Genomic DNA, 21,134 nt, shown 5'->3' with positions numbered 1-21,134 from the left:
TTCAGAATATTTAGTCTCTGTTTAAAACAGCTGAATAAAATTCCTTAGCAATTTTCTTTTCAACAGCTTTGCTAGGGCAGAAAGTTCACCTGTGAAAGCATAATATTTTTATTGTCTAACACCACAAATCCAATGGAGCAGCCTGGAAGAATGGTGATACAATCAGCTTCACACTAGTGAATATATTGGCATATCCAAACAGACTGGAAACCATGAAATCAGAATAAGATATTCCTTTTGTTAGTGTTGTACAACATCCTAAAGATGATTAAAATAAGTTCTGCTGTAGATAGATCAGATAAGCATGAGATGATGCTGTTTAGAGATTATCCTGCATAAAATTATGATGACCTGTAGTTTTATTTAACTGGTTTTAGGAACAATTGCTTTATGTATTTCATATTTTATTTGAAAATATTCCATATTAAATTTTATAGGAAGCAGGAATTTATCAATGTTTGAATACTGATAAACAGAAGTTAAATGAATTAAATATATATTCAACTATATCTTTTTTAAAGTACAGGAGTGTTAATTTTAATAACTGGTTTTTGTTGCTGTTTTATAATTAATAAAATTATGAAATAGATATAATACTAAGTGGAATAAAAGTTCATCTAAGGTCTAAATTCTGGTAAGCATAAGAGAAAGCATATCAAGTCATAGCTATTGATAACATTATTATATTGTTAATAATATATTAATATAGTGTATTTCCTTCTTTACCATAGGAAAAAACATGGAAAAATTATGCACACGTATACATAATTTCTTGCAGTACCTTTAAAATAGTATTTTTACATAATTTTCACATCTTAATAGATCTGTCACATTTGGATTTTTTTGTTAAAAATATTCTTTTTAGGTGTCTACATTTTTTCATGTACAATTAAGCCTATAAATAATCAAATGAAATAATATCAGGGGTGAAATGTAAAATTTGTTACTACCGGTTCTGTGGGCATGGCTTGGTGGGGGGAAGGGTAATGTGACTTGGTGGGCATGGCCAACTTTTTTTTTTACTTTTAAAAGCATTTTTTCTACAACCTCTTTGTCCGAAGAGATAGTAGAAAAAATGCTTTTAAAGGGTTCTGACGATCCCAGCTGAGTTGCCTGATCGCCAGAACCCATTAAAAGCATTTTTTTCTACAACCGCTTCAGCCAAAGAGGTTGTAGAAAAAATGCTTTTAAAAGGTTCTGACGATCCCAGCTGAGCCGCGCGATCATCAGAGCCTTTTTTTTTTGGCTGAAGAAAAAATGCTTTTAAAAATAAATAAAAAATCTCTGATGATCACGTGGCTCAGCTGGGCAGGGGGGGGCGGGGCAGGGATTTTTGCTACCAGTTTTCCGAACCACCCGCCACCATCGCTATCAGATTGGGCGATCCGGTCCAAACCGAGAACATTTCACCCCTGAATAATATATATGTAATGCTAAACAGAAGAGTTATAACAGAAAGAGAAACATGCAATTGATGAGAATAAAGCAGTAAAGAATGTTGCAATATTTAAACACTTAAAAAGCACTTTGCCTTTTTTGGGATTTTTTGAGTTATGTAATATAAGCAAGAAAATGATAAATGTTAATATACAACCTTCCATTTGGCTGCAGCCATAATGAGTACATAATGATCTGTTGTACTTAAAAAAAATAGTGTTTAAATGACAAAACTAAGATGGTTACTGAGAAAGCATACTTATCATGAACTAAATAGAACAAACCCAACAAATAACTTTACGTGCTGGATTTATTCTTTGGAATATGAAAATTAAATACAGAAGCTATTTGCTTTAAAAAAAATGCTCCCAACTCAGGTTTCATGACAAACAGCTTTTGAAACAGGTTTATGATAAGCTTCTTCTGTGAATACAAGCAAGCTCTTTCAATTTTAGCCTACAGTTTTCATTACGGAACTATATATAGTACCAAAAGAATCACTGGTAATCCATACTATATTCTGATCCTATGATAAGCTAGAAATCTATCATCCCGGTCAGTTTTTTTTCCACCATACAAAATTTGTTTTGCTTAAGGCATTTCTCAAAGGTCATGAACCCTGCAAATCAGTTTCTGGCAGATTGCTGCAATAATTTACCTTCTGTGAGTGTAAAATGTAATAATTCAAATTAAAAGATATACTCATTGTTACTAGTGAAGCCTGTGTGTGAAAATGCTCATTTATTACAAAACAGATATGATTTGTTTGCAAACAAGGGTTAAATCACCTTGGTCTATGGCTCAGAAAGATGTAATTCTGAAATACTGGAGATCCATCACTAATCTGTACAGACAAAACAAAGGGGGAATTTTTTTTTAATTGAAGGATCTGATTCCAAATCTGAAAAAAGGCAATTCCAGGGGCAAAATCTAAAGTTAGCTAGTGCTACTAAGTCAAACCTGAGCCCCAAGTGACTGAATGGACAAATGCTTATAGTTTCAATTTATCCCTGATCATATTCATAGCTTGGGAAAGCACATTCCAATGATATCCTTGATTCTGATCACCTGCTTTATCTATTGTTTTTTCTTTAGTATTCTTTTCCCCTTAATACAGGGGTGTCAAATTCACATTGTCACGGTGTCGTCATGTGACATGTTGGGACTTCCTTCCTTTGCTAAACTGGCCGTGGGTGTGGCCAGTGTGTGATGCATCCAGCCTGCTGGACTTTGACAGCCCTGCCTTAATATCATCAAGTAGAATAGAATAGAATAGAATAGAATTTTTATTGGCCAAGTGTGATTGGACACACAAGGAATTTGTCTTGGTGCATATGCTCTCAGTGTACATAAAAGAAAAGATACGTTCATCAAGGTACAACATTTACAACACAATTGATGGTCAATATATCAATATAAATCATAAGGATTGCCAGCAACAAGTTATAGTCATACAGTCATAAATGGAAAGAGATTGGTGATGGGAACTATGAGAAGATTAATAGTAGTGCAGATTCAGTAAATAGTTTGACAGTGTTGATGGAATTATTTGTTTAGCAGAGTGATGGCCTTCGGGGAAAAACTGTTCTTGTGTCTAGTTGTTCTGGTGTGCAGTGCTCTATAGCGTCGTTTTGAGGGTAGGAGTTGAAACAGTTTATGTCCAGGATGCGAGGGGTCTGTAAATATTTTCACGGCTCTCTTCTTGATTCGTGCAGTATACAGGTCCTCAATGGAAGGCAGGTTGGTAGCAATTATTTTTTCTGCAGTTCTAATTATTCTCTGAAGTCTGTGTTTTTCTTGTGGGGTTGCAGAACCGAACCAGACAGTTATAGAGGTGCAAATGACAGACTCAATAATTCCTCTGTAGAACTGAATCAGCAGCTCCTTGGGCAGTTTGAGCTTACTGAGTTGGCGCAGAAAGAACATTCTTTGTTGTCCTTTTTTAATGATGTTTTTGATGTTAGCTGTCCATTTTAGATCTTGCGATATGATAGAACCTAGAAATTTGAAGGTTTCTACTGTTGATACTGTGTTGTCTAGTATTGTGAAAGGTGGAAGTATGGAAGGGTTTCTCCTAAAGTCTACCACCATTTCTACGGTTTTGAGTGTGTTCAGTTCCAGATTGTTTTGGTTGCACCACAAGGCTAGTCGTTTGACCTCTCGTCTATATGCGGATTCGTCATTGTCTTGAATGAGACCAATCACTGTTGTGTCATCTGCGAACTTCAGTAGCTTAACAGATGGATCGTTGGAGATGCAGTCATTGGTATACAGAGAGAAGAGAAGTGGGGAGAGCACACAGCCTTGGGGGGGCCTGTGCTAATTGTACAGGTATTTGATGTGATCTTGCTTAGCTTCACCTGCTGCTTCCTGTTTGTTAGGAAGTAGAGTTATTCCACGTGCATCACATAACCAAATAGAGAGCAATTGTCTTTTATTTTGTTACTGATTGATTGGCTCCTCATTGCAATTCATGCTACTGTTAGTAACATCTTGAATTCCATAATCTGAAATTATTTGCTTTCGATTCTAATATCCAGTTTACACAGCCAGATATTACTACTGGAAAGACTTTCAGTAGTTTTGTAGTGGCATGGAAGTAGCCTTATTCTTCATAAACCTGTCTAAATTTGCCACTGTTTTCTTCTCTGGGAATAATTTCCTCTTTATATTTCTACTGCATGGTCTAGTTGAATACAACAAGGCTACCTTCTCTTTTTTATCATCAATGGTAAATTCACTGGCTGACATTATTTTTGTCTTCCTAATATTTAATATTAACACAGATGTTTTACTCTATATTTTACTTTTATAATTAAATCTTCTAACTCTTCGTTACTTTCATTAATGAAGTGATGTTGCCCATATATCTCAAATTATTAGTATTTCATCTTCCAAGTTTGACTCTATAGATCAGATGTTCCATTGATGCCATTTTTAAATTACGTTTTCATACAGATTAAAAGGGTAAGAAAACAATAAGCAGCCCTGTTTTATGCTTTTCCTTATTTGTTTTATCCAAACTTAATTCATATAATAGTTTCTTGTTCATTGTAAATATTCTTCAGAAAAAACAATCAGGTATTCTGACATATCCACTTGTCATAGTATATTCCACATCCAGGCATGAACTACTGTACATAATCAAAAGCCTTGCTGTAGTTGATAAAATATATAGACTAACCTACCACTTGAATTCATTTGCTGTCTGCATTATACATCTTATGCTCACCATATTTTATGTCTCTTAAACCAGGCTATTCATTTAACTTTCTTCTCTCTTATGACTGTTTTCTTCATCATTACATCTTAAGCAAAACTTTACTTCTGTGTATAATTAGTACATAATTCTACATAAGTAAATAAGCTTAAAATTAGGTCACACAGTCTTGTTCCATATTTAGTAAAATGGAAGTTTTGTCACTTTGACCCTTCCTTGTACCTTTCAAAAGTTCAGTGGGTATCTCATCTGTCTCTGGTACTTTCCTGTTTGACAGGTGGTCAGTTGCCTCTTGTTTCCCAGTATCTAGTATTTTCTTCCTGAATGTATTCTCTATCTACAAATATTTCTATAATCCACTTGTAAAGAGTTTCTGAATTTTTCCATCTTCTTTGAATGTAATTTGCTTCTTAATTTTCCCCATAATTACTCTTGAGTAATCCACCTTACCCATCTATTTTTCTGTTATTTTTTGCATTTCCATTTTCCATCTTATTATTTTTTGGTGACTTTCCACATTGAGATATCTTTCCTTGACCTTTCTTATCTGTGGTTAGAATCTGCATTCATTTCTCATAAAGCTTTGCCCTCTATCCTTTTCTTGCACTGCTAAATTCAGACAACCTTTGAGATAGGCCAGGTCAAGAAACAGACATTGCAGAGACTTCAGGAATGTTCTTCCTTATAGTAAGGTTTAATAACAGAATGTTGAAAGTCTGTTCAATTTCTGTCTGTCTCATCTCTTACTAAACAATCTTCCCCATCTCTAGATTCCTTTACAATAACCAGACTTCATAGCACCTTTATTTTGGTCATGCAATTGTCTTCAATTTTACTTTGGAAGTTTTTAAGGATCTGGCATCCAAATTTGTCTAAATGTTTTAGTCATGCCAAGAGAGTAGAGGTAGAAACCTCAAACCTTGAGGTTTGACAATGCCTTATGCTGGTTTTGACTTTAGAATTCCATCTTTCAGCTGGTGGCTTTTGTCATGCCTGAAGAGCAACAAATGCTCTAATCACTATAGTAGACAATAGATTCAACCCCCAACCCTATTTTTAACTTTACTGGCAAAGATGACGCTACCTGGATAAACATAAAACTTGCATGTCAACTTCCTTTATACATCTATTTGTAAGTAAATAGCATTGTCTCTATGGAAAGCCCTATTATTCATTAAATAAGTTCCATAATTCGATTGCTTTTTGTTTGAGAAAATCGCTGAAATATTCTCTTTCTTTCAAATTTTAATTGAGATTTTAAAGATCTTATTGTGGCAAAAGAGATTGCCTACATATTTTTTATTGTTATTAGTGAAATATAACAAATAAAAAGCACTACAATTGTGATAATAAAAATATACATTACTGTGATAAAAATAAACAAAAATAAATAGATTAAAAATAAAAAAAACATATAACAATAATGGAACACTCATTTTAAATTGCCTGCATATTAAAGAATCACTTTATTATCTTCCCTGTCTTTAAACCATGGGGGAGAAATAAAACCAATGATAAAAGCATGGCCCAGAAACTGGAAGATAAAGTTCTAGTCCACACTCTGCCGTGGGATCTCACTGGATGAATTTGAGCCAGTAACTCTCTTTCACCCATGTCATAGGATGGTTGCTTGGAAAAACAGAAGGAGAGAACACTATGAATGCCATTGGACAAGTTGGTGATAACAATAGAACATTAAGAACAGCTAGTTAAATGTCTCATTTATAGTGGCACTGTATATGACATATGATTTCAAAATGAATGGTTATTTACTGATTTATTTGACTGATAGGTTGCCCATCTCAAACAAATAACTCTAGTCAGATTATATTATTAAAAATAAATAAAAATACTACTTATCAAACAAATTAAAATATAGAGCAGCCAGGGGAAAAAATCACAGCCATTAATTCTGCTAGGAAACAGGTTCATTCCCACACCTAGAGCCCAGGGCTCAAATACAAAATTAGGTATTTAAGGCCAGCAAGGTTGGGGTCCATATAATCTCTAGAGGAAGGAAAAACCTCTCCTTCTGAGCCCCACCAGATATGCTTCTTAGTCAACAGTATTAGCCAATAGCATAGAACAGGGGTCTCCAACCTTGGCAAGTTTAAGACTTGTGGACTTCAGGTCCCAAAATTCCTCAGCCAGCTTTGCTGGGAGTTGAAGTCCACAAGTCTTAAATTTGCCAAGGTTGGAGGCCCCTGGAATATAACGTAAACTCTCACATTTCTATAGTAAGAAAACAGACAGTATCTTAGAATGTAACATGAATGGTCACATATCTATAATAGTAACATCAATCTTTTTTTTTACAAATCTCATTGCATACTAAAGAAGACATTTTTGCTGCTGCTGTTAGAAATTTAAAATATTATATATGTATGATTTTTATTTGTTAGAGACACACATGAACCTAAAGGGTATTGATATCTGACTTAGAAACATAAAGATAAAAAAACTCCCTGAAAATTCTGACATTTTGCCTACCAATGCAGAATAAACAAGTTATTTTATAAAGTATAAATAAATTATTTTGCTGTAACAAAATCAACAGTAGTAAGCGAACAATATATATATTGATATTTTGATGCAACACTTGGAGGAAGGAGTCTTTGGGGAGGTGATAGTATTCTTGAGAAGCAAATAAAAAAAATATCATTGCTAGATTTCGTATCTTAGTATCTAGGGTCAATAAAAATAATTTACTTTGCAGTTGTGGGATATCACCAAATGCAACTCCATATGAAAAGACATGAACAGTCTTTACAGTTATTTATAGAACATCAATGAATAAAAATGCAAGCAATATTGCCAATTAACAAAAAAGATAGCACGTCTTTGTTTTAATGTTTTACTTTACATGTGCTTTTGAATAACAAACAAAGCTTCATACGTTTTGAAATAAAAATTAAGAATTTTCCTTTAAAATAATTTAAGAAATCCATACAATACAATTGAAAACTAGAGATGTACAGTATAACAATAAGATTTAGAAAGTGAGTAACCCTGAATTGGACCAAATGATACAAGATATAAAATCAGAAGCACCATTCAGGAAATTAAAGCTTCTTGTCACCAATTAACTAGCACCTAAAACTCATAATTGACACATTTTGTTGTTCTCTACTTTCTACCAATACTAAATAAAAGATAAAATAAAATAGATGCTTCGGAGAAGCTGTAACCTGACCATTCTCAAGTAATTATTTTAAACTCAGTAAAAGGGACGCATGGATTAAATATTTTGTTTTTGATTAGATAATGCCTGTAATATATAATTACTTCATTAAACAGATCAAGCTCAATTTCTAGTAAAGGACATAATACTTTTCCCTTAAAATATCATGATTAAAAATTCCTTGTGATCAAAAAATTAGTTTCATTGCAAAAAAAGAAAAGAAAACTGAAAGACACTATTGATGGGTTCCAATTACCACAATTTTTGATTTTGACTTAATATTTGACCCAGTTTACAGTAGACCCTTCACCATTTTGTGTGAATCAGATTACCATGATTGCTTAAATAACACAATAAACTATGGCTCTTTTGGGCACTTCTTAAATGGACTGAAACATACATGAAAGTATATGACTATATGTTCTGGGTCATGTTTCATTTCATGGAACATCGAATTTGTACATATTGGGCCCCTGAACTCAGGATTCAGTCAATTTAATAGTTTCATGCTGAAACCTATAAATCCTATATAACACAATCATGTCCTTTACCCTTTGCCAGCTGGCAAGTTGGATAATTAGGTATATTTACTCTGCACTGTCCATAACCAACTGCAGTGACATCAAAATGCCAATGCGTGGGAATTATGTTATCGTGCAAATACCATTCTTGTGCTTATATCCTGATGTTTGATTAAATATGTGAGTTGTAGCATTTCTGATGATGTTCTGATTTACATTTCACCACCACATATATTTGTTTGCAATATTTCGTCCATTTCATTTCATCCTCAAAAATGAATAATGGTGTTTGGCTAATGGTGTAGCTTTTACTGATAGCTAATAGGATTAATGATTAATTCCAGTCAATGATTTCTATACCTGTAACTAATTAGTTTATTTTGTGACATATTTAAACTTGATCAGTTCAGCAATTAATTATTTTTCATTATATATTAGTAGTAACTAAATGGTATATAGTAGTAGTAGTGTGTAAAACTTTTCATTACTTCCCATTGGAAGTTTTGAAGCAGTATGACTTGTTGAACATAATAAAATGTACAAGCAGACAAATTTTGCTTTTAAGAACTTTCAACCAAACTCACTTCACAAGTTTATAAAGTCAATATATTTGTACATCCCAATAAAGTGTAGCGGCCTGATTTACACTCTACATTTCAGTGATCCCCCACTTAGGGGGCACCCTTCCACTAGCAATTACACTTTCTTCAGGTCTTCCCTTGATTTTATTATCTGTACTAATCATGGTTTAGTTTTGAAATTGCTGAATAATTGAAAAATTATTTTTATATTGCATTATTTCAATATGTTTTATTTATTTATTCAAGCTCTATAGCCATCCATTTCAATCAATGACTTTGGCTTACAATTAAAACATGTTTTTACTGTTTTTATTGTATGGGTAGTCCTTGTTTAAGACCACAATTGAGGCCAAAATTTCTATTGCTAAGTTCTTAAGTTTTGCTCCATTTTACAACCTGCAGTTGTTAAGTTAGTAACATGACTATTAAGTGAATGGCAATAATTCCCCGTTGATGTTGCTTGTCAGAAAGATGCAAAAGGTGATCACATGACCCCTGGGCTACTGCAACAGTCACCTACCAGTTGCCAAGTGTCTGAATTTTGATTGTGTGACCGTGGGGGATGCTGCAGTGGTTGTAAGTGGGAAAAACTATAATAAGTCATTTTTTTCAGTGCTGTTGTAACTTTGAATGGTCACTAGATGTATGATTGTAAGTCGAAGACTATCCGAACAATAAAAATAGTTTAGAACACTAAAAAACATCCAAAAATAAATATACACTGCAGCTGAGATATTTGGTCAGTTGACAATAAAGCCAGGAAACAGAACCCTTGACACATTCAACACCCCAGACTTGGGAACACAACCAAGCCTTACAAAAGACTAACTGGGTTGGGGTCATTCTAATTTCCAATGGAGGATATTCCAGTGGTAGGTTGCTACTGGTTCGCCCCGGTTCAGGTGAAATGGTAGCAGCATCCGCGGGAGGGTCTGCCCATCTCCTGGACGTCATCAAATACACTCTGAGCATGTGAACTGGTAGCAAAGGAAGTGAAACCTAACCTTGCCGTGAAGCCATGTTCTGCACCAGCTGAAGTTTCCGAATGCTCTTTAGGGGTAGCCCGATGTAGAACATGTAGTAGTTTTACTATATTTTGTTGTATCATTCTAAGATACTTCAATATTTTCAAGTGAAAAGCAGTTTAAAAAGATGATTAATAAGGTAATCATTGGTTACAAATCAGTTGGAATATCATATTAAATCAAAACTGAGCTAGCATATGATACCCTAATATGATGGGTGAACAACCAGTGACTAGATGCAGATATCTTTTTTTACTGATCCTATGCCATGATTTATGGAGATTAGGCATAAACTCTATCCTTTACTGTCCCCTTTTCCCTTTCCATTACTCTAGGCATATGAGAGATGAAGAAATAATTCCTAATTAGTCTGCTAGATCCAGGATTAGTTTTAGCATGTTAGTACAAGCTTTTGCTTTGGGGATATTTTGTTAGTTGTACAGAGGAAATGGAAAGATTAAAAATGAAGAGACTGCAAAAGTAAAAGGGACAATGAGAAAACAAAAGTGGGAGACTGCAGGCAGCAGATGGGTTGCAAAGTACATGATGAAAATGGAGATTATGAAAAATCGGGAAGAGGATGAGAATAAGGACAAGGACGTAGGGTTGTAGAGCTCCATGGAACCAATCTGGGAGTTAATACAGTTTTCACTGAGATGTCCCTGAAAAGAGCACTATGTTCTTAAAATTCCAGGGAAATACAGAGGTGGGAGGGAGGGAATTGCATTGCTGCCGCAAAACATATGCCAGGAAATCCAATGCAGCTCTTTGGTTTACTGAGCAGTGGAGAGATATGAAGCAATTTAAAAGAACCAAAGGCAGAAAAAGAAAAAAGAAACAACTGATGACTGTTAAGAGCTCATGTCTAAAGATCAGGAAAAAGCAGATTGCATCTGTGCATTCCTGTTCAAAAGCACTGTTTAGCAGGACTGAGATCTTTTATGTCAGGGATGTCCAAACTTGGCCCCTTGAAGAGTGGTGGACTTCAACTCCCAGAATTCCCTAGCCAGCATGAGCTATAAACATGAGCAAGTTGCTGGCTGAGGAATTCTGGGAGTTGAAGTCCACCACTTTTCAAGGGGCCAAGTTTGGACATCCTTGTTTTAAGTGGAAAAATGGAAATGATAAAATGTCTATAGCACAACAAATAAATTTGCTTATATTCATTCTGGGTTGGATAGCAGCCAGAGTAATAGAATTGGCTTCTTATGTTCTAATTTAGATTATTCTGACTTTGTGAAAACTGAATAAGACGACAAGCTGAATTCTTCCCTCTATAAGATCAAGCCATGTGCTTCCTGGCTTCTTCGGATGGTTTGGTGTGAGGCGGGCTTTGGGCAACCACATCTGAGAGTTCTGCAAAGCTGTTTTAAAGTCCTTTCTGCCCAAGTTCTTTTTGATAATGTTTACCTTGTTTCCAACTTCTCTTCCTAGTTAGTGTAGCTATAATTGTAATTGTAAATTATCTACACTAGAAATAAAGTTTCTGGATCTTTTTCATCTTTTCCTGGTTATGGGACAGAAATGGCATTGGTCACTCTGGTCAATGACTTTCATCAGGACCCAGTTAAGATGAGTGTATCCCAGGACCTATTGGAAGTGTTCAATTTATGGATAATGGAATATCTCTGGAGTCATCTGAAGGGATTTGAAGATGGGAACATTTGTCTTATAATGGTTCTACTTTTATTGTAGTAGGTGGTTCTAATCAGTGGGTTTTCAACACTCAATCCGTGATAGCTCAGGCTGTAAGAAGCCTGTTATTAGAACACAGCAGCCTGCAATTACTGCAGGTTCAAGCCCGGCCCAAGGTTGACTCAGCCTTCCATCCTTTATAAGGTAGGTAAAATGAGGACCCAGATTGTTGGGGGGGCAATAAGTTGACTTTGTAAAAATATACAAATAGAATGAGACTATTGCCTTATACACTGTAAGCCGCCCTGAGTCTTCGGAGAAGGGCAAGATATAAATGTAAACAAAAAAAAAAATCCCCTAGGACAGAGGTCGTCAACCTTAAACTCTCAAAGAGCCACAAAGGTCCTAACCGGAGGCCCCCCATCCAATTCTAGAGCCGACCGGAAGTCCGATTCCCCTACCATAGAGTCTCCTCCTAGTGCAGCGTCCTTTTTCATCTACCTGTCCTAATCGAAAGCCCTATCAATTGTGGAGCCGACTGGTGACAGGGAGCCGCAGCAGGGATGAAAGAGCCACATGAGGCTCCAGAGCCATGGGTTGCTGACCCCTGCCCTAGAAAATCCAGTGTAGAATGCTTCAGGGGCTCATTCCATGTTATATAATATGATAGTAATAGTGGCTAGGATCATAGGCTGATGACATCTGGCTATCTATTGCTTCCTCAAGAAAATGTATAAAGATGTTGGTTTTTAATTGTATTACTTTAATTATGTGGATGCAACTTTTAACCTGATTTAGTTGTCAGATTTTGTTAGAACTAAAGCAGGTTATAAACGAAGGAAGGAAATATTAGGATTGCAAAATGCCATGTCTATTTGTATGCAGTATCCACATAAACTTGCATTCAAAACCCTCTTAAAAATTTCTTCATTTGAATGAGAAACTTCTTTTGTGTTTGATCCTAAAAATATTCAAATGAATAAGATTTGTTTAAAAAGAAAAAGAAAAAGTATGATATAGCTACATGATATTTGTACATGATACATGATATCAGAACAAGAAAATGATTAAGCTCATTGGTTTAATAACCAATGAGGTTAATCATTTAGATAAAATTAGATAAAACTCTAATAATGATAATTTTCAAAGTTTTTAAGCATTTCAGGTCATTGGATGGCAGAAAAAACATAAAGGTAGCATAAAGGATCTAATTACAAAGAGAAAAGAATTTGAAAGTGTGAATTTTTAAAAATCCGAATTCAACAGTAAAAGTAGAGCTATTCTGGGGTTAAGGGTAATAGTTTATCATCATTGCCAAGTTATTCATTAATCTAATTAAAAAAGATACACTTTCATATTTTATTACTTATATTTATCCACAAAAGCCTTTTGTTATGGAATAAGTATTACTTCTTTCAAGGATATTTAATTATTGTTCATTCAAAGATGCAAGAATAACCACTGCTTTTTATTTGTTATTTGGTTTCCGTTCTTCCCAATAGTTTTATTTTTATATATAAAAAGGCGCTAAAGATGTTGGAACTTAAAAATATCAAGACAAAAGAACAAAAACAATGCAAGAAAATTGGAAGGTACAGAAATTAGAAAGAAATTCTTATAGAGCAGATATAGAAGTCATAACTGAACCGGTTATGAATGTAAAGAATATTGTGGAACAACATGCAAAAAAGTGATTTGACTTTATTCCAGTTTCCCACAGAAGTAAACAGCTGGAGAACCACATGAAGGCACATCATACCTTCATGAAGACATGTATGTGCAATGAAACTTTTAGTTGCCATTGTTGCCTATTATCCATCACTAAATATCAAAACATCCCTCAAGTGACATGTTTTATTTTTCAAAAACAGTGCTATCCAAGTTAGAACATGCTATAACTTCAAACCAGGATTAGGTTCCACACTTAAAAATATAACTTCTCTCTTATTAGCACAGGGTGTTTTTGGTTTTTTGTGTTGTTGTTTTTTTGCTCCCCTTCTTCCAATCCCTTTTTGCATCCAAGCAATATTCCAAATTAGGGATTTAGAGATAGTTGATAAAAATAACATAAACTGCAAGAACTAATCAAACAGTGCTGGACCAAATAAATCTCAGATTTAGATTTGTTTGTTTGAGAAACTTTCTTAATTCATCTGCAAAGTTATAATCAAATGGTGATACTTGTATTCAAAAGAATGTCATTGAGTTTAAGATTATATCTGCAAAATGAAAGAATGGACCCCCCAAAAATCCTATATAATTCCCAGCTTCCTCATCCTGTCAACCTAGGGTTGTCAACTGTAGCTGAAACCAGTCTGGAGACTACTGACCCCTACTTAATAAGTGCAACATTCATATAAATTTGTCAGTGTGTATGTGTGTGTGCATGTGTGAATGTATGCCTGTAAACCAGCATAAACCACTTTCCAAAATAAGTTTAGGCCAAGATAAAAGATATTTTTTAATACATTGAATCAGTAACTACTAAATACAATTAACTCTCTGTAAAATAAGACATCCCATTTACAAAATTAATTGATCCACATGTTCATATATCTTCCATTCTTCACACACAAGCCATCACCAGGCACATAAGCATAAAGTAGATATGGGCATTCCCCAATTTCCCTTCCAGTACTCCTTCTCCCCTCGAAATGAAGAAAATCAGGATGGAGTAACAATTGTTGGACAGCAGATAGTGTTAAAGAATGGAAAAGGAAATGATTAAGAGAATAACTTTTATAAAGAAGTTCTTCTGAGGCTGGTTGCTTGCACATAAGAAGAGACAGATAAGATTTAGAAAATAACATGGTGATTAAGTCTAGTTACAACTAGGCAACTATACTGTAGACTACTCTCATATATTGAGGACATGAAATGTACAAATCATTCAGAAGAGAAAGAGGACTGAATTGATGTCTGGAAGAAGTGATAAAAATACTTCTGCTTGCACCTTATTCTATTTTTTGTCATCAGCCTCTTTTAATCTAATCAGCAAGTGTAAGCTCATCCAATTCCCCCAAATCACACATAATTTTGGAAAGAAAAACAACAACCCTGATCTAGTATAATCTATTAATTAAATATAATGCACATTTTGTTGCTCATTTGATTTAGACATTTTTGAGGAAATTGTAAAAATTACATAACAATCTTTAATATTTAATTTAACTTCATTACCCATATATCACAGGATGTAAAAGTATTGTAATATAAAAAACAAATTCAGTTTTGGTCCTTAGCTGCCAGATTTACTATAGAAAAACGCTTGATAAATTAAGTATATTCCTTTTTGAGATAAGCAGTACTTAAATGTATTATAACAAATAAAAGCAATTTTGGTTAGAAATATTAAATAGATATTCAAAATGCAATTACCATGATAACATTTTATTTACAGGACTATAAGAGTACATTTCACTTTGGCAACATCAAATGTTTTGGTTTCAAATACTTATTACTATTACTAAACAAGTTGCATGAAGACAGGTATGTTTAATATGACAGATTTCTGTGCAAATATTAGCCTATATGACTTACCATGTACCACATACTTTGCCATTTAGGATCATTAAAATACATGGATTGGATGATACCAGGTTTGTAATCTCTCTTTCTTCTTATTTTTACAATTTGCTGTTCTATCCATTCTACCTGTTAAAAACAAAAAAACCCATATCAAAACAATATCTTGTATATTTAAAAACACAGTGAATAGTTAGTACAATGCTGAATATAAACAGCATCTGAAGATAGGTATCGCTAGTTTATTTGACATATTTTAAAAAATAGTTCTGGATAATTATCATAGCAACTTAAAACATTCTGCAAAAATGCTTCTCAAGAATATTTGTTTTTGATGCTTGTTTATTACCTATACATGATAAAACATAAAGGAAATGAAATAAAATAAAAAGAGTGAAGATAGAATACCTAAATAACAAGATCTACCATTAAAAGAATGGGGGCGCGGTGGCTCAGGGGCTAGGACGTTGAGTTTGTTGATCGAAAGGTCGGCAGCTCAGCGGTTCAAATCCCTAGTGCTGCCGTGTAACGGGGTGAGCTCCCGTTACTTGTCCCAGCTTCTGCCAGCCTAGCAGTTTCGAAAGCACGTAAAAATGCAAGTAGAAAAAATAGGGACCACCTTGGTGGGAAGGTAACAGCATTCCGTGCGCCTTTGGCGTTGAGTCATGCTGGCCACATGACCACGGAGACGTCTTTGGACAGTGCTGGCTCTTCGACTTTGAAACGGAGATGAGCACCGTCCCCTAGAGTCGGCAATGACTAGCACGTATGTGCAAGGGGAACCTTTACCTTTACCTTACTATTAAAAGATCAAACAATTTTTTATGAATTTACTTTATCTCACTTGAGTTTCATTTAAAAAGGTTTGGTTTCTCAATGCCATTATTCTATATTAAAAATTGCTAAACCTGAAACATTCCAGAAAAAGACAGTGGGAATGATTAGGAGAACGATCAATCAGTCAATTTTTATTTAAGCCAGAGCCAATATTAAATGTATAGAATGAAAACCATTCCAGGAATAAGAATTTATGGGATGACAAAATGGAAAAAAGATAGAGGAAGGCAATCAACTCCTCTTTTTATTGCCAAAATCATCATATAATCATATTGTTGGGCTCTAATCAAATTACCTGCTGGAGTGATGTTAATCATGAAGAGTTATGGGAGCAGTAGATGTTGTAAAATTAGTTTTTATAAGGTTTGGAAGTTATGCTAGTGATAACCAGAAAAATGGATTGAGAAACTGAAATGTTTAGGATGGGGTTGCATTCCCCCTCAACAGCATATCTGGAAATATTCCTGGAATTTGGTTGACACAGGGTTTGAATTTGGTTGACACAGGGTTTGATGTCTTTGTACCATTAAGGGTTCAGCATAGGTTGTGGCTCTTCCTAAACTGATTAGTACTATTCATACCTTAATTACATAAAAGAAATAACAATGGGGAAGGTGTCCTGAAATTATATACTATAGAAATATCAACATCCAAGATACTTCAGAAGATTTTTCCTACTTAGAAGAACCTCTAGTATTAGAAGATGAAGCTTTCTAATTCTGGTCATTACCATTTTGGAAAGTTACAGAATTTTATAGAATTATCCATAGAAATATGGCAAACAACAGAAGATGAATCAGTAAATGTTCCAACCAGGCTATGCCAGCAAATCTGAACAATAACACAATGGCCAACAGATTGGAAGAGATCAATCTACATACCAATACCAAAGAAAAGAGATATAATAGAGTATGAAAACAATTGTACGATATTCTTAATTTCACGTTCTACCAAAATAATGTTTAGGATCATTCAGTGCTGTCAGTATGTGCTTCATTAAACAGAGAGCAAATTCCAGGAAAATCTTATTGTGCTCATGCAAAACATTAATTAATTAATTAATTAATTAATTAATTAATTAATTAATTATGGGGTGGGCCCTTATGAAAGGATAGGAGGGTTGGGGCCAAGATATTCCAGAGGGCAAGAGCAACAACAAGGTCATTAGGTCAAGAGCACAATACTATTTTATACATTGATACAAAAGTGTTTAGAAAGTAAAACAAATGAAGAAAATGAAGATTATCATGGTATGCTATTGATCATAGATGTATTAAGTTAAAAATAACAATGGTAAACATTGCAAATCAGATTACAAAAAAGCAATTTTATTTTGGTTATTTATAGCAGCAAAACTTAATTAGAACATCAATGTTTGGTTTATTAATTATAAATCTATTTTATAATTATAATCTATTTATTGTAGAATGTTTCTAACCCATCATGATAGATTTAGGGTAAGTTACAACGAAATAACAAAGAATAACAAAGAAATTAAAATGCCATTATCCATGATCAAATAAACATGGTAAGCATTCAAGCACCTAATAAACTAATTTAAACTATGGGCAGACAAATACTGGAGCAAAACTACAGTGCCTCTTTGGGACCAAAAGACTACCAGATTACAGCATAAATCATTGAGTCATTCATTATAGCAGACTCTGCTCAAGTGGCATCCAAGCTTCCTTCTCACTTTGGGCAACTAGTGCTTCCAGAATATCTCCCCTGGCCCATTCTCAACTCTTTGCTATCTCTGTCAAAATGCTGCATCAGAAACAGTATCTGCCATGGAATGTGAGAATGGGTGAAGGTTCCCAGAATGAGGGACTCCTCAGAATGAGAAACTTCAAGATCACACCTATGGAAGACTTATCAGGTTCACCAATGAGCTGCCAGGCCACTGATACTTTTTCCAGTGTTGCACTCAATATCCTGGCTTACTAGGCATTATGCCTACTGGCAAAATACTATTGCCACAGAAAATCATGTGGAATCTGCACATGGGCCATAACTTTGAAAACTTTGATCTAAGGGATTGCAAAGCTGTGCGGATGTTCTTATTTGCCAGAGAAGCTTTTAGAATATGTCTCTTATACCGATGCCTGACTTTTTGGCACATCAGAGAGCCTGCTTTGCTCCCAGCTAATAGAACGCCCTGCTCTGTGAGTTGAATTTGGCTTTAACTCCCTCAGTATTTAGGAAATCTGTCAAGACTCCTCTCTTTCCCAGGCTTTAATTATTAAAATATGTTAGTACCTATTATAATGTTAATTTTGACTTGTGTTTTTAACTTTTTGTATCTGCTTTTTGGTTTCTATACTTTATTAGGTGGCTTGTGTACTCACCTATTAAAAGGCAGAATATATAAAAGGAACGCGGTGGCTCAGGGGCTAGGACATTGAGCTTGTCGATCGAAAGGTTGGCAGCTCAGCAGTTCAAATCCCTAGTGCTGCCATGTAACGGGGTGAGCTCCCGTTACTTGTCCCAACTTCTGCCAACCTAGCAGTTTCGAAAGCACGTAAAAATGCAAGTAGAAAAAATAGGGACCACCTTTGGTGGGAAGGTAACAGGGTTCCGTGCGCCTTTGGCATTGAGTCATGCCGGCCACATGACCACGGAGATGTCTTCGGACAGTGCTAGCTCTTCGGCTTTGAAATGGAGATGAGCACCACCCCCTAGAGTCGGCAACGACTAGCACGTATGTGCGAGGGGAACTTTTACCTTACCATATATATATATAAACAAACACAAAAAGTATTTTGATCTAGGGTGGCTGAGCATTTCTTTGGGTTATTTCGTGTCCCACTCCTCCGCTGACGGCCGGGTCAGGGAAATCTGAATCAGGCTTGCCTCTGCAGCTCTGCCCAAAGTCCTAGCAAAGTCCTCAGAGCAGGCAGGAGACCAGAAAGTGACTTCAGCAAGATAAGTTCGACTTTGCCTGACTCAGAGACTGCCAGAAAGCAGATCCTTTATATAGGCCATGGGGTGTGGCTCCATGACTCAGCACTCATTAAGGCCTGCCCCTCCCTTCCGTTGCCTCCGCCTATCCAGTCTTCTGATGCGAGGGTCACTCCAATCAGATGTTGGAAGTAAACTTTCCTCAGGCTCACATGCTGTGGAGGAGGGGGAGGGGTCTAGCTGCTCCGTTTGCCTGGGCATGGAGCCAGGGCTGGGGCTGGGGGATGCTCCCTCCTCTGCAGCCTGCTTGGGCATGGAGCCAGGGCTGGGACCGGGAGGGGCCCCCTCCTCTGCAGCTTGTCTGGGCATGGAGCCAGGACTGGGGCCAGGAGGCATACATTCCTCCGTGTTCGGGAGCAGATAAGCAGACCCCGGCTGCGGTGAGAGCGGACAAGACACAACAGGTTATATCAAGAATGTATTGACTTAAGTATGTTTTGGAATAGTCTAAATCTGTACAAAAAAGATCCAGTACTACATAAATGTACTTCTCTTTCAAATTATATGTACAGAAGAACCTGTAGTCACAAATGCTTCTGACCATGACCAAATCGGGTTCCAACCAAAAAATTCACAAATTTTTTGAATCTGGTCATGAACACATACTCGGGTGGCGATCAAACACAGGCATGGCCAATTTCCCCTTCCATGCCATTTTTTGTAAACGCCAAACAACAGGGACCTCGTGTGGCCGCTCCATTAATTTTGGTTAGGTTCAGATCACGACCAAATCTGGTTGCAACCAAAGTTATGGAACAAATTATGGTTGTGACCAGAGGTTCTACTGTACTTCCTACTATTTATTTCCTGAAGGATGAGAAAGGATAAAGAAAATGAAGCTGAAAAGAATTGGAAGTCTGGATGCTTCACCATAATGTTGATCTGAAAGATACCTCGAAATCAAACCATTACACATTTAGGAAAATATAAAGATTTACGAGTAGCCTTCCCATTCCCTAGGCTTGAAATGGGTGAAATCCAGCAGGTTCTAACAGGTTCTAGAGAACCGGTAGCAGAAATTTTAAGTAGTTCAGAGAACCGGCAAATACCACCTCTGGCTGGTCCCAGAGTGGAGTGGGAATGGAGATTTTGCAATATCCTTCCCCCAGGAGTGGGGAGAGAATGGGAATTTTGCAGTATCCTTCCCCTGGAGTGGGGTGGGAATGGAGATTTTGCAATATCCTTCCCCTGCCACACCCACCAAGCCACGCCCACAGAATCGATAGGGAAAATTTTTGGATTTCACCCCTCACTTGAATGTTATCTCTGAGATCTCAAATAGGAGCACATGCAAGGACAACTAGGAATATTTCTGAGCCAAAAGATATCTTCAAGGAAGAGTAGAGAAAAATATACAAATAAAAACACAAAGTGTCCTAATTCGATATTTGAAACATTTGAAAAGATTCTCAAAATAATTCTTTTAGCAACACGTCAAGTCCAGTAACTATCCAGTAACAGTTCTTTGCAGTTCTTTTTCTATGATTTTTCATAAAGACAATGGGTTCGGTTCCCAATAATCCCAATATAAAAATATTCTGTTTTATCAGGGAAAGATCTAATAGGATATCACATTTTACTTTACTGTTGGAATAAATTATTACGTCTTAAATTCTGAAAACCACAGGTTTAATCACAATAAGAGTGATTAAAGCTTGTTGCATACAGTACCGTTAAGCCCTACTGCGAACCTGTGGCATGTGTGCTAGAGGTGGCACCCAGAGCCCTCTCTCCTGGCATGCATGCCGTCACCTCAGGTCAGATCTCCATGGTGTTTCTTTTGTGAGCTTGTTTCCCTGCAAACGATGAAACAGAAGTTCACAAAAGAAAAAGATCTTACCTCTTGCCATGCTGCCGCTGTTGGGATGCTCCGCCTCCCTGCTGGTCTTTGGGTCTCTGCTGCACATGCGCGCATGTACGCATTTCAGTTTGGGCATGCGTGCATGTGCAGTTTGGGCACTTGGTGTCTAAAAGGTTCACCATCACTTCCCTAGTGGATTCAAGTAAGGTACAAAATGTGTTCAAACAATAGGTAGGAGTAAATCACACAGGTCCTTTACATTCTTCGAAGACCCTATGATTATCTGGAGAAATACTGGACAGTATTAATCCTTTATGTAGAATTTAAAAATGTTCAAGAAAGAAAAAAATATCAGTTACATAGTAGTTAGCAATAAATAAACTTGAAAGCCCCGTTTAGGTTGCATTCTA

At 35.9% G+C, this 21,134-nt stretch overlaps 1 protein-coding gene across 4 annotated transcripts in view; it reads right to left on the bottom strand.

Annotated features, from left to right (window-relative positions):
• The window catches only part of PCSK5 (proprotein convertase subtilisin/kexin type 5), a 179,784-nt gene that overhangs the window by 117,398 nt on the left and 41,252 nt on the right, over window positions 1-21,134 (bottom strand). For all 4 annotated transcript variants that reach the window (XR_009153591.1, XM_058170467.1, XM_058170466.1 and 1 more), the window contains exon 3: window positions 15,141-15,254. Coding sequence is in view for 3 of the 4 variants with exons in the window: in XM_058170467.1 (XP_058026450.1) it covers window positions 15,141-15,254 (114 nt within the window). In the remaining variant the exon portion in view is untranslated. The remainder of the gene's footprint in view (window positions 1-15,140; window positions 15,255-21,134) is intronic.

The sequence above is a fragment of the Ahaetulla prasina genome, chromosome 2, assembly GCF_028640845.1.
Source record: "Ahaetulla prasina isolate Xishuangbanna chromosome 2, ASM2864084v1, whole genome shotgun sequence".
NCBI lineage: Eukaryota > Metazoa > Chordata > Lepidosauria > Squamata > Colubridae > Ahaetulla > Ahaetulla prasina.
Note: the sequence above shows the minus strand (reverse complement) of the source record. Positions and strands in the feature narration are given on the sequence as shown.